The 13,525-nt window shown below is 43.6% G+C and overlaps 1 protein-coding gene across 1 annotated transcript in view; it reads left to right on the top strand.

The window, feature by feature from the left end:
- LOC147701261 (IgGFc-binding protein-like) overlaps positions 1-13,525 on the top strand; it is a 217,263-nt gene that overhangs the window by 194,010 nt on the left and 9,728 nt on the right. Inside the window, exons 17-18 of the mRNA XM_086929327.1 lie at positions 5,762-6,357; positions 11,434-12,004. Coding sequence (XP_086785453.1) covers positions 5,762-6,357; positions 11,434-12,004 — 1,167 coding nt within the window. The remainder of the gene's footprint in view (positions 1-5,761; positions 6,358-11,433; positions 12,005-13,525) is intronic.

Below are 13,525 nucleotides of genomic sequence, written 5' to 3' on the forward strand. Positions count from 1 at the left end.
AAAGCCAGCACAGCCATCGCACCCCTTCTTTGGAAAGTAATCAACACCTCCTTTGAGACAGCAACCTTCCCAGAAAGCTGGAAGCATGCCAATATTAACGCCTTACTCAAGAAACCCAAGGTGGACCCCAAGGACCTCAAGAACTTCAGACCCTTCAGACCCTTCTCCCTTCTCCTGTTCCCGGCAAAGGCTACCGAGAAAATTGTCAACAAAAAACTGACCCGCTTCCTCGAGGAGAACCACATCCTGGACCCTTCCCAGTCCAGGTTCCGCAGCAACCACAGCACCGAGACCGCCCTCATCACAGCCAAGGATGACATCAGAACCCTGCCTGACAACGGAGAAATAGCAGCCCTCATCCTCCTCATGGACCTGTCGGCAGCCTTTTACACGGTCTGCCACCACACACTATGCACACGCCTACAGGACGCTGGCCCCGGATCCAAGAGAAGGCCCTGGACTGGACAACATCCTTTCTCTCCGGCAGAACTCAGAGCATTCGCCTCCCCCCCATCCGCTCCACAGCCACTGAAATCATCTGCAGCGTACCCAGGGCTCTTCCCTCAGCCCGACGCTGTTCAACATCTACATGGCACCCCTTGCCCACGTCGCCCGACAGCACGACCTCAACATCATCTTCTACGCCGACGACACCCAGCTGATCATATCCCTCACCAAAGACCCTCACACTGACAAGACCAACCTCCACGAAGGAATGAAGGCCGTCGCCGAATGGATGAGGAACAGCTTACTGAAGCTGAACTCAGACAAGACGGAGGTCCTCTTCCTCGGCTCCACCCCTTCAGCCTGGGATGACTCCTGGTGGCCTGCAACCCTAGGAACAGCCCCGACACCCACAGCATCCACCCATCCTCATCCATGCACACAAAGCTCACCCTCGCCACAGTTCCCCGCATCCGAGGAGCGACCACTGGGGGCAGATTCTTCTCCCACCTCGCCACCAAGGAACACCCTCCCCACCAACCTACGACAAACCCAGGACCTACTGGCCTTCAGGAGACTCCTCAAGACCTGTCTCTTCGATCACTAGCAGAACCCCCACACCCCCGGTGCCTTGAGACCCTCACGGGTGTGTAGTGTTATGATTGATTGATTAATTGATTGACAGTGTTTCACAGAAGGCACAGTCAGAATGAACACTCTTAAGTGCACTCAAGGCAACTGAGTAGTCAGAAAATTAAAGCACTCCTACTTTGAAATACATGCTCTGATGATAAAAAGCAAGCAAAGCAAATGAGCTGAACAATCCATAACTGAGCTCCCCCTGTCTCTTCCATCCAAACATCTATCTATACATACTTCACCCTTCCATCCACTATTTCACCTTTACATTCTTATATGCATTAATGTTTTCATCCATCATTGAATCTTTCTCCATTCAATCAATCGATCCACACTGCCATCCATCCTTCTGCCATCGATCTGGCCACTGTGCCATCCATCCTTTTACTCATCCATTCGTTCTTTCCCTCCATCCATCCATCCATCCATCCATCCATCCATCCATCCATCCATCCATCCATCCATCCATCCATCCATCCATCCATCCATCCATTCATCCATCCTTCTCTTTACTCTGTCAACCATTCACCTGTCCATTCACCTATATATCCATCCCCTTAAGTTGCCATCCTTTCACCTTTCCATCCATCTATCCATCCCTTTACTCTGCCATCCTTTCATCTGTTCATCCCCTGACCCATTGACCAATCCATCCATGCATTTACACTAGAATATTGTCACTGTTACAATCACCTATCTATCCATCCACCCATCCACCCACCCATCCATCCATCCATTTACTTGGCCATCTTTCCACCTATCCTTTCAGCATTCCTTCCTTCGTTCTCTTTTCTATATACCCATCTTCCTTTTTGTCCTTGCTCCTCTACTGATGCTGTATTCCTTCATGGAGGCCAATTACAGTTTTGTTCGGAAAGGATCTGCATGGGATTCGGTTTTGCAGAATCCCATTTGGAACTTGTTTCCGAACGTATCGTGCACATTTCCCAAAAAACTGGTTACGATGCCTGGAAACTATTTGAGCAGTCTTAATCAGTTCCAAAAGGCATTGAGATTGTCTGAGTCTTTCAGAGCTGATTCGTACAGCTCTATGGACACGGTTTCCAGATGAGAGATTACAATTACCGATTTGGACAGCCTTTCCGATTCAGTCGGCTTGACACAAAATGGCTGTTGGAAGCTGTCTTTGTGGGCCCGTTGCGGGCAGCGCTTCACCTGGAGGCTTACAAATGTGGCCCGTGCGAGTACCCCAGGTACTCCTCTTCCCAACCAAGCACAATGTGGCAGGCACAATGGGGTGCCTGCCACAGGGTGCAAGGTTTTCCCCAACCACCCCTTTTTTAATGGGAGCCTGTGTTCTATTTCTGTATACAGGCTTCCTTTGAAGTAAATGCGAGCCCGACAGAACGATGTTGGGAAGCATCGTAATCAGTCGTCCAGACTCGCAGGACCCGATTTGTTCAGAAACGAGTAAGAGACCAATTCATTTGTGTTGGACTTGGCACCTGTGCATGGGTCTCCCTTCCATTTTTTGCTGTTGCCACATGTGTTTTTGCTGGTGTTAGATGCTTTGGGCACTGTGCCACTGCTGTCCAGTGCAACAGTGCAAGTGTTCCCTATTGTAAAACTGATATATGGATTAGTGACTCCATGATTGGCTGGTTTGGTTTACCTGTCAGACCCTAGTACAGTGCACTAGAAGTGCCCAGGGCTTGTAAACCAAATGCTGCTGATGGGCTTGCAGCACTGGTTGTGCCACCTGTAAAAGTGTGTCTAAGACCTGCCTTTGCAGAGCCTGTGTGCAGTCTCTACAAATGCTGACTGGGCAATTGCACCCACATGCCAGTCCCCAAACCTTCCCTTTTCTTCCTGGCAGACACCCCTATGGTAGGGTGCATTGTAAGTATAAGGTAGGACAAGCCCTGATGTGTGTGGCATGTCCTAATACTTCATTACAGCCATTTTCGTTTTTCACTATTGCAAGGCTACCTATTCCCAATAGGCCAGAATAGGCAGTTTTATTATTACATTTTAGAATCCTAATTGACTCAGGGAACATGGATAAATTTGAGTTTAGTATGCCTGAACTCAGAATGATAAAATACATCCACTAGTGAAGTTGATTTTAACATTCTGTGTTTGAAAATACCACTTTTAGAAAGTTGGTATTTTCTTGTCTAACTATCCAAGCCTGCTTCTGCTAGGTTGTGTATTCCTTGTATGGAGTTTGAGTGCCAGGGGATGGGGGAATCCAGGAGAAAGGTGAGTCAACCCAGTGGTGAATAAAGAGATCTGCAGCTAGATGAGAGGGAGGAGTTGCACCTGGGACCTGAATAGGGCTGTGCCTTCCCTCTACAATGCTGGCTCCACCTCCTGTGATGCATCTGATATCTGTGCCCTGCACTGTGAAAGGAAAGAAGGAGTCATGTAAACAGAGTGCTCCAGGACTGACCAGAACTGGTTTGGAGTAGGCAAAGGCCTCTCTGCCATCAGACAACAAAGAGAAACTGTGTATAAAAGAGGGGTCCGAAACCCCAGAGAAATAGATCACTTTTGGACAACAAGAAGAAACCTTTGCTGAGGAGTGTAACCAAGAGAGGCTGAGGAAAGATTATCCCTAAGCTCAAGCGCTGCTTGGAAGATAGGCCTGCAGTGGTTGCCTGACTGCCAAAGAAAAGAGAGAGGAATTTTGTGTGTACTTTCATCATCTTGTGTAAGGCTCTCCAAGGGCTTGAGAAAGAGCTTGCCTCCTGCTGAAATCTCAGGGATAACAGACTTCACCCACTAGCTCCCCAAGAGTTCTTTTGAAGTGCCTGCAGTTGTACTGGACTTTTTGAGGACTTGCATGTCGCAAAGAGCTGGAAGTGCGACTCAAGAACAAGAAGCGCGTTGCCGAACTGCCGCTGCCGCGTCACAACACAAAGCGCCTCGCATCTCCGGAGGATCGACGTCACAGCAGATGCAGCCGCATCACCGGGAAGCGTGTCGCAGAAGAATCATTGAGTCATCGCAGGTCCACCGAAGCACCTCGCATCGCCAGGAGAGAGGATCGACGTTGTAGCAGATGCTGCTGCATCACTGGGAAGCTTGTCGCAGGGCCTGTCACGGCTCATTGCCGGAAAAAAGGATCGACGTTGCATCAGACGCGGCTGCAACTCCAGGAAGCATGTCGCAGGGCCTGTTGAAGCTCATCACCAGAGAAGAGGGTTGGTGTCACAGCAGATGCCGCCGCATCACCAGGAAGAGTGTTGCAGGGCCTGACGCGGCTCGCATTCTTGTGGAAGCCACTCATATCGCCAGGGGAGAGGATCAACGTCGCAGCAGACACTGCTGCATCACTGGGAAGCGTTTTGCAGGGCCTGTTGCGGCTCGCATCGTGGAAAGCATCTTGCATCGCCGTAGAAGTGGATCAACATCGCAGCAGACGCCATCGCATCACCGGGAAGCGTGTCGCATCAAGGAGATCGCGCCATCTTTGTTTCTTTGCACCAGAACTTCAATGCATCACCGTCCTTGCGTGTAAGGGACTACTGCATCACCTTCCCTGCAACACTTGCATTGCCCTGCTTTATGCATCTTAAGGTACATTGACTCAAAAGTGTTGCATTACAAGATCTAAAGAGAACTAAGCTAATACTACCATTTTAAGTACAGTATTGTGGATTGTACAGAATTTGTCATTTGTGGTCGTGTTGAATCTATATAAAGAATACTTATTTTTAATATACAACTGTGTGGTGTCCATCTGTAGTGTTGTCACTGGATTACTGTATGTGTTCACAAATGCTTTACACACTGCCTCTGAGATAAGCCTGTCTGCTCATGCCAAGCTACCAAGGGGGTGAGCAGGGGTTATTTTAGGAGTGTACCCCCTCACCCTAAATAGACACAAGAGTCCTTATTTGTCACAGGTACCTACCTGTGCCAACTAGAGACCCTCAAATCTAACAGTTCAGAACAGTTACCTCAAACTGCACTTGCTCAAGAAATATTGGGGTCCATAATCCTATCCTTCTCCTACTTTTTCCGCCCCTCCTCCTTTTGCTCTCCTTTTCCCTATCTCTCTTACCTCCTAGCCCTCCTCCATCTCAGGATGCTATATACTATTCAACCACTTGTACCTATTTATTTCTGTTTCTTATACTCTCACACCTCATTTGTTGATTTGTATTTTGCTACTTGTTCTTCTCAATTGAACCTATGAGATCCCCATGATATGAACAATTGCAACATGCCTGTATTATTTTCACTCAAGAAAAGCGCTCTGATACCCCCGGGTCCAGTCAGCGCTACATAAAAGCTTTAAAATAATATATAAAAATAAACAACATCATAATCGGCTCCACAGTGTTGACTATACGTTTTTTACTGCTGTACTGCAGACAGAAAAGCCTCCTAAAGAGCCCCACCCCCGCTGTAGCTGCCAAAGCGGGGGATTCACGATGAACCGGACTCAAGGTATAACATTCCATTATTTTACTCACTCGTTCTCTTGTGTAGAGAGAGTGACGTTGCATGCAATAGTGAGCTTTTCACAGAGCTATAACCCCTTCGGTGCTCGGGATGGCCGTCCAAATCCTGTCCGCTGTTTAAAGCTCACGCACATCGCGAAAATTCATGCAGCGTGCAAGGGGTTAAAATTCTAACAAAACAATTGTATGTGTTTATTTTTATGAAAGAATTCTTAGATGAACCCATGCTTTTTTATCTTTTTCAGGAAAGGTATGTCCCAAAAATTCCCACTATGAGTCGTGTGGGAGTGGGTGTCCATTGCTCTGCTCTAGCCTCCCCTCCCTGGCCGGCTGCAACACCCCATGTACCGAAGGCTGTTTCTGTGACAAAGGATTTCTCTTGAACGGTGACACGTGTGTGCCCATTTCAGATTGTGGCTGCATGCACAATGACACATACTACCCAGCGGGGCAGAATTTCTACCTGGGTGACACCTGCCAGTTAAGTTGCAGTTGTAACAAAAATGGAGCACTGGATTGTCATGCTAATTCCTGCAGCACCAACGAGCTCTGCAAAGTAGTCAATGGCATCCACGGTTGCTACCCTGTGGAAGTGGCCCAGTGTGTTGGTACTGGAGACCCCCACTATCGGTCATTTGATGGCTGGACATTCGAATTCCAGGGTACGTGCACCTACATATTGGCTCAACTCCAGAGCAGACTCCCAGAGATTCCAAACTTCTCGGTGACCGTGAAAAACGAAAGATATGGAACGAGCAGCGCGTCAGTTGCCAAGACGGTGACAGTAGCTGTGGACAGGTACAACATAACTCTGGACAGAGGGACACGCTGGAAAGTGAAGGTAAGATTAAGATCCTCATATAAATACTTGTGTCTTATCCTTAAGATCTAGTACAGGCCTACATTGTCCATGGCCCTTTAGCCTGGTCACAATTTTTTTTTAAATTGTATCGTCATGAAAACAAACAAAAATAAACTATTGAAGCTTCGATTTGATTGGGGGTATTCCCTAGCACATATGGACGATGCAGAATGTGGTCCAGTTATGCAATAAATGCTTTATCGTGACAAAATGAACCACGAGGCTGAAGGCTGAGTGTTTTTTGGGTTTTGTTTTTTTCCCAGACTACCATAAATGCTTCATTGAAAAGGGAAATATATCAGGTATTATTATTTTGCATTTACATGTTTGTTCTGAAGCAATTTCATGAAAAAAATGAATTTGTGCAATGGGAAAACGTTTTTACAAGCAACAAGTTGTTGGTCCTGTCTGACTTTTTGCTATTTTTCGGTGATGTCTATAGAAGTAAGCTGCTTCATACTAGGTTCAACTACAATCAACATCTTTAGAATGTTCAGCCTTTGACTCCCATGAAAACTATGCTGATTAAAGGAATAAAGGGCAGTGGTAAGGCTTTTCAAGCAGTTGCAAAGCTTTACATTTTCCCACATTTTTGTGAAAATTGGGACAACATATGTTGACAGAGTGCAAAGAGAACATTCTGCAGAAAGGTGTTGCAAACTGTTTGCATGGCCCATAATGTATGGGTTGGACTACAATGAAGATCATGGAAAAAAGAGTAAACAGCGGGTCCCTCAACTGCACCTCACATGGTTCGAATAGTACAGCACAGTGCACTCCTCTTCCAATACTAGCCATTGTGTGGTATTGAAATCTTGACAAAAGACAGGGCAGATTGATGTACCCGTAGATAGAGTAATTTAAAAAGTCTCGTCGTCCATTAAATTTCCATGTTTTATTCAAATCCAATATCTAAAGGTTTAAAAGCATCCAGCCAACGAGTTTTGTTCATGATTCCTTGAACTTCATCAATTCCTACACAAGTTCAAACTCAGAAAGACACACAAGCAAATATATACATATAGAACACAGGAACACATAAAAACATTCAGACATAAATAATACTAAATACACAATAAAACAAAACAAAAATATTGACAATGTTTCCCAAAACACCATAATGTCACCCTAACACATACTTGGTATTAATTTTGGTATGTCAAAAACAGAGGAAAAAAGAAATTCATACGTTTTAACACCTATAATTATCATCTGTATTGGAGGATCTACACAGAAAAACAGCACAGAAGCCAAGATCAATTCCATCAGCTTTCATGCCGATTATTAGAGACTTCCTTTTCACTTATCAACCTTATATGTTGCTAGCTACATTGATACAAGCTGTTCCAACTAATCCTGAAAGACAAACATAAACTGACTTCATGATCGATTAGATGACACATGTCATCTAATCATATGTTCATATATTCTTTCTCCTGTTAGTCTTCAGTATATAAGGGTGGATCCACAGGAGTACACCTATTGTGTGCATCCCCTCTTAAAACTGGGTGTCTGACTTCATGTTAACGAGCAGGGCCAAATCGAAAAAATTATTGTGGGACTTATTTTGTGACCACTAGTCACTATCATACCTTTGCTTGAATAATCACTTTCCAGTTGTCACAAAGATTTCATAGCAAACATACCTTGTTTATGTATGGTATTGAATAATAATATAGGATTAACTTTGATCCATAGTTTTGTTCATGTACTTCTTCATTTTATGCGGTCATTTTCAATCATGTAGCTCATTATTTCCTTATGGGGATAATTGTTTCCGAAGTACAATACCTGAAAGAAGAGTTATAGGTACCCAAAGTTATAATCAAATATGTTATTTATACAGAGTCAACTCTGGATGTCTATCCTGTTGTGTCTAACAAGCAATATGCCAAGTTGTAACATGGCCCATTCACTTGTCAGTATATTTGGATTCAAATTCACATCTCTACACCCATTACAATAAAATTATTCGGAATTCCGATAGCTAGTATTATAGACGGTAAAAAAGCAAATCGGGTATAGGGGAAGCTAGAAACATTCTTCTAAACTACATGACTAGAACCAAGATTTTAATCCAATATCTCTTAAAAAGTTGGCGGTCATAATTCTGTCTCCATGGTTACAAAAATACATAAATGTCAAAATGGGGAAGGTATCTTCATTGTCCAATAATGTCAATTCCCAAACACCAATTGGTAAACTGCAAGAGAGACTAAGTGAAACATGCTCTAATATCCCATACATAAAAGTGAAACAAAAAAGAACATGATAATGATTCTTCACTTTCCGTATCAGGTCCATCCTACCTCCAAATTGTCACTCCCGTCATACGAGCACCCCAAATTAAGAGTTTCATGACTCCCAACATCAAACAAAGAGGAATCTTTACCGAGCAAAATGTATTTGCTCCTATGTAAAACAACATCATGAATCAAACATAATGCCGTCCCAATAGAGATAACCACTTACGTACAAACAAGGTTCTAGCTCGAACAAAATCTGTTCACACGTAGGCAAAACAACATCGGAGAGAGCCGTAACACTGCCTCACCTGTATCAGTATTGCCAAGCAGAAAACACTGCGTCCAATCCTTCAAATCTGACCATAGGGAAAATCCCTGTATATTTACCATGGGTCAATTGGTTGAAGCATCCACATTTCACGTCAGCTTTCGCCGACAAACATCTATAACGCAGCTCTGAGGTCCAATGGATGGCAACGTGTGTATAATGTGGCAGCCATTTTGTAGTACAACATGCAAATGGTGTACTCATATCTATCTACAGTGATTCCCGTGTTACTCAATGATTCAGTTCAGTGCATGCTCAGAGCATGCAAGTTGTTGAAACAGTAGGCTACACACTTTTTATTACTCTGATGTTGAATTAAGTTTGTCCTGAGATCTGAACTTTCCAGAATCCAGTCTGCCTCCCCCGAGCTCACCCATTAGCCCACCCACAACCACAATTAACCAATGGGAATGGTATGCTCCTTGAAAGGCAGCCATGCACACTACTGACATTACTAACGTAATGCAGTCATCACGCCTGGACCTGGGTGGTCCCTCCTTTAAAGACATACCCGGGAGGCGCACATGCATCAAAGCCAAAGGAGGACAGGTAGGTAGGTACATTCATTTTTAATAATTACTGAGCCTATCGCATAGGGGAAAAAAATCAATAGCTCCAGCCCTGTTAAATAAGGGCTGGTGCAAAGCACCAGAAACCACCAGCACAATTAGGCACTTGAGAAGAAAAAAACCAAAGCTTGAGTTTGCCAATATAGAGAAGGAGCAGACCATTGGCCTTGCTAAGCTTAAGAAGGGGGAAGCTCTAGAAGAGAAAAAGCTGGCCATGGAGGAAAAGAAGGCCCATGAGCTTAGCCTCAGACAGCTGGATATATGAGGTGGAGTCCGGCAACAACATTGGTGGCAGAATACCTACACATTGCCTGTTTAGATTCTTATAGTTTTGAAGAGCTCTCTCCAGACAATCACTAAAGCCTTGCCCCGCTAGAGGATACTGATCTTCAAAAAACAGATTAAGTCTGAAGGTAAAAATCTTGACTGGGTGAAGGCACCAGAAGTATCTGGCCAGCTAGAGTACTTCCATGGGCATGAAATTAGGATTTTTCTGCTCTGAGCTTTTCCTGCCAAAACTAACAGCTTCACTAGGACCTCATCCAATGGTTATCCGACCTTGTGAAGATCTTCTTGCTTAAAGCCTGTTGCCTTGTCCCAGTTACAGATTTTTAATTTCATTTTAGAGACCCAAGGTAAATGTTTCCACCAGGTCGAACGTGGATGGTGTGTCTTACCTGTGCTCCATCACAGTTGGCCTGAAAATGCACCTAAGTCCCGACTTCAACGACTAGGTGACCTGCATTGTTGCTTAATGCCTTTTGACACTATTTATATTCAAAACCTTTTAAATGTATGTCTCTAGTTCCGCTTTCTGGATTTTGCCATTTTGGAATCATTTTGTACATTAAATTATTCTCGATGTTTATAACTTGGAGTGGTATTTTTATTTTGTTGTGTTTTTTAACAATTAACAGTTTTGGCATTTCTAAATGCTTTACACAATTTCTCTAAGGTAAGCCTGTCTGCTCTGTGCTCTAGCTACCAGGTGTTGAGCCTAGGTTTTAATTACTGAAACCCTTAACTGGCCCTAATGAGATACTGACTTTGTTACTTATGGTGGACTACCATCCGCCCAAATAAACCCCTCACTTTCTCGCAGCATGCAAAATAGAATGCCTGCTCTTGTTTCCTGTTCTAAGAGCAAAAAGGAATGGTGTTTTTAAAGGGAACAGAAATCTACCAGCTAATATGTATTCAGCGTGATGAATAAATATGCAGTGTATATACAGCACTACATTATACAGATGCTGTTTTACCAATATTACATCTGTAATTCATCCATCACACTAACATATCCAGAGATGTAAAAAAAAGCTACAATTATGAAACTGCCTACTGCACTGCAACAGGCCTATGCGATTTGCAGATTGGATTCTTCTGGACTGTGAAGTATGTGAAGACCAAGGGAAGAGGCAAATGAGGATCATGTGGGTCAGCATAAAGGTTCATGCAGACTGAAGAGACCTCAGAGTTGAAGTATTTGTCTGAAAAAGAATCTAATCTAGGGTAATGCATTTAAAATTCTATAAAGATGAACTTGAATTCAGATAAAGATGGGCTTGAAATCTTAAGGATGCCCTTCGCTTAGGTAGGGTAAAACAATATTCCCTGCTATGACACACTCTCTTTAGATGATAATGACAACAATGTTCATAGCCCTTTTTATTCTATAGTCATGATTGTAGAGAGTGAGATGAGGAACCTAAATTCCAATGTGTCCTAGTTTACCAGGCAAAATTGCAACCAACAAGTGCAACAGACAGAATAAAGCCCAGCTTAAGTGTTGAACATCGTATTGTAACTTGACTTCAAATTTTACCTCTCAGAATTGTGCCTAGTACTGAGAGGCAGTGGTATTGTTACGCTAAAGTATTCTAGTCAGAAGTAAATATGCATTTCTTTCTTTCAGGTCAATGATCTCTTCTATGCACTACCACTGAAACTGTCACCCAGAGACATCCAAATCAACCAAGAAGGAAACAACATTATTATTTTGACCAACTTTGGCCTGAAAATTCTCTATGATGCAATGTATTACATTCGGGTGGAGGTTCCAAGTACCTGGAAAGGACAGATGCGTGGCCTCTGTGGGAATTTTAACGGTGACCAAAATGATGACTTCCAAATGCCTAATGGAGTTCTAGCCAGTCAAGTGGATGATTTTGGTGCAGCTTGGCAAGTAGATGTAAAGGAAGCTAACTGCTTTCGGGGCTGTGGCAATAGCTGCCCCACCTGCAGTGCTGCTGACACCCAGCTGTACAGCAGCATCTCGTCATGTGGAATGATCAAAGATCCATCTGGACCATTTAGATTGTGCCATGGTCAGGTCAACCCCACTGATTACATGAACTTCTGCATCTATGATCTGTGCTCTGTGGCAGGCCAGACAGATCTTCTCTGTAAGAACCTTCAAGCATATGCAGCAGCATGCCAGGCTTTGGGGTCAAAGGTTCTGCCCTGGAGGTCTGCAACTTTCTGTCGTAAGTAGCCGCAAATAAACCAATCATGAGTCAGATAGTATTGCATGATTGCTTGATATGTAAATGAGTGCACTCACATTCCTAAATACAGTGCTGATGAATTCAATGAATTGACAAGAAATATTTAGCTGCATGATTCTAAACAGTAGGATCCCTTCAGTAGAAAAGAAAACATAAGGTGCTGACATACTCTATGTTGAACATGCCGTAATCGATGGAGATCTATTGTGTAGAGGGATTCGTGAATTGGTGTTCCTCCTCTATACTGAGCTGGGCAGCAACCCAGTACTAGTGAAAGTTAAAACATCTGTAACCTTCCTGAGCTTTGGGGAGACCAGGAATCTTGCAGGTTGTTATACTTGCTCATCCATCACAAAGATTCCCACTTGTTAACATGTGCAAAAAGAAACCAGAACCACAATGGGCATTGTTGTAAATAGGAGCAAAGTACAAGACGGCATTTTAATTTTGATGGAAATCAACTTGCCAATCTAAGGACCTTCTTTAGAGCCTGGTTGCCTGCACTCTGGTGCCCCAGTGGGCTGCAGCCTGCAACATTTAGAGATCACTGCATGACTGGCGATCACCTCTGTGTCTTCTGAAGAGCCTCTGTCATGGCGGCTCCACTGAGGAACATAGATAAATGTCTGATATACATGGGGCCATTATACTAAAGTATCCACGGGCGCAGCCAGTTGAGACTCCTGCCGGTAGGACGTTGACACTTTGCTAAATTCTAAATAGAGCACGTGAACCGAGAGCTTGGTGGAAAGGGTACTCCACACGTTTGTAGTGGAGAACCATGTACTCTAAATAAGGCCCTCTAACCGTTCATCTATTAGTGCCCATTGACATGTGCAAGGAGGGGGAAGGACATGTTGGGCAAGTCTAGTGATACATTTGAAAGAATAAATTCCTTGACTCACCCACCAAGTTGAAGGAAGAGTAAGACATTCAAATTGTTTTTCTTGCTATGGTCATAGGAAGTACCACAGATGTGTGTGAATTGACCTTGGGCCCTGACAGTGAGCAGTAGGGGTCTAACCATTTGATTACTGCACATAGGAATTAATCCATAGATGAGAAGCAGAGGAGGAATCCATTCTAAAATTATACCACCTTATTTATGAAGCTCCTTAATGTACACACTTTTATATACATCCGTTTTTGATTACCAACATGTTTTAGATCCAATATTTATTGTATTTTGAATTGTATATAGCACTGCTTCATCCAAGATGACATTGGAATGCTTTAGCTAGTAACTATCATAGAGAAAATTCTCTTTACAAATAAATTATGACATAACCATTAAATTGAGAGGGCAGAGCAGAGTGAAGATAAGAAAGAGGGATTAGGGGAGGGACCCTGGGAGAAAGTTGGATAAGGTATTAGATAGCAGGGATGTATAGAAACATATTCTCTTGTAAATGTTAGTGTGGAGTGCGATAAAAAGTGAAATGGATAATAAGAGTGAATAAATAAGAGAATTTCACTTTACGTCCTCAATTTTATATGCTC

The sequence above is a fragment of the Lissotriton vulgaris genome, chromosome 7 (assembly GCF_964263255.1).
Source record: "Lissotriton vulgaris chromosome 7, aLisVul1.2, whole genome shotgun sequence".
NCBI lineage: Eukaryota > Metazoa > Chordata > Amphibia > Caudata > Salamandridae > Lissotriton > Lissotriton vulgaris.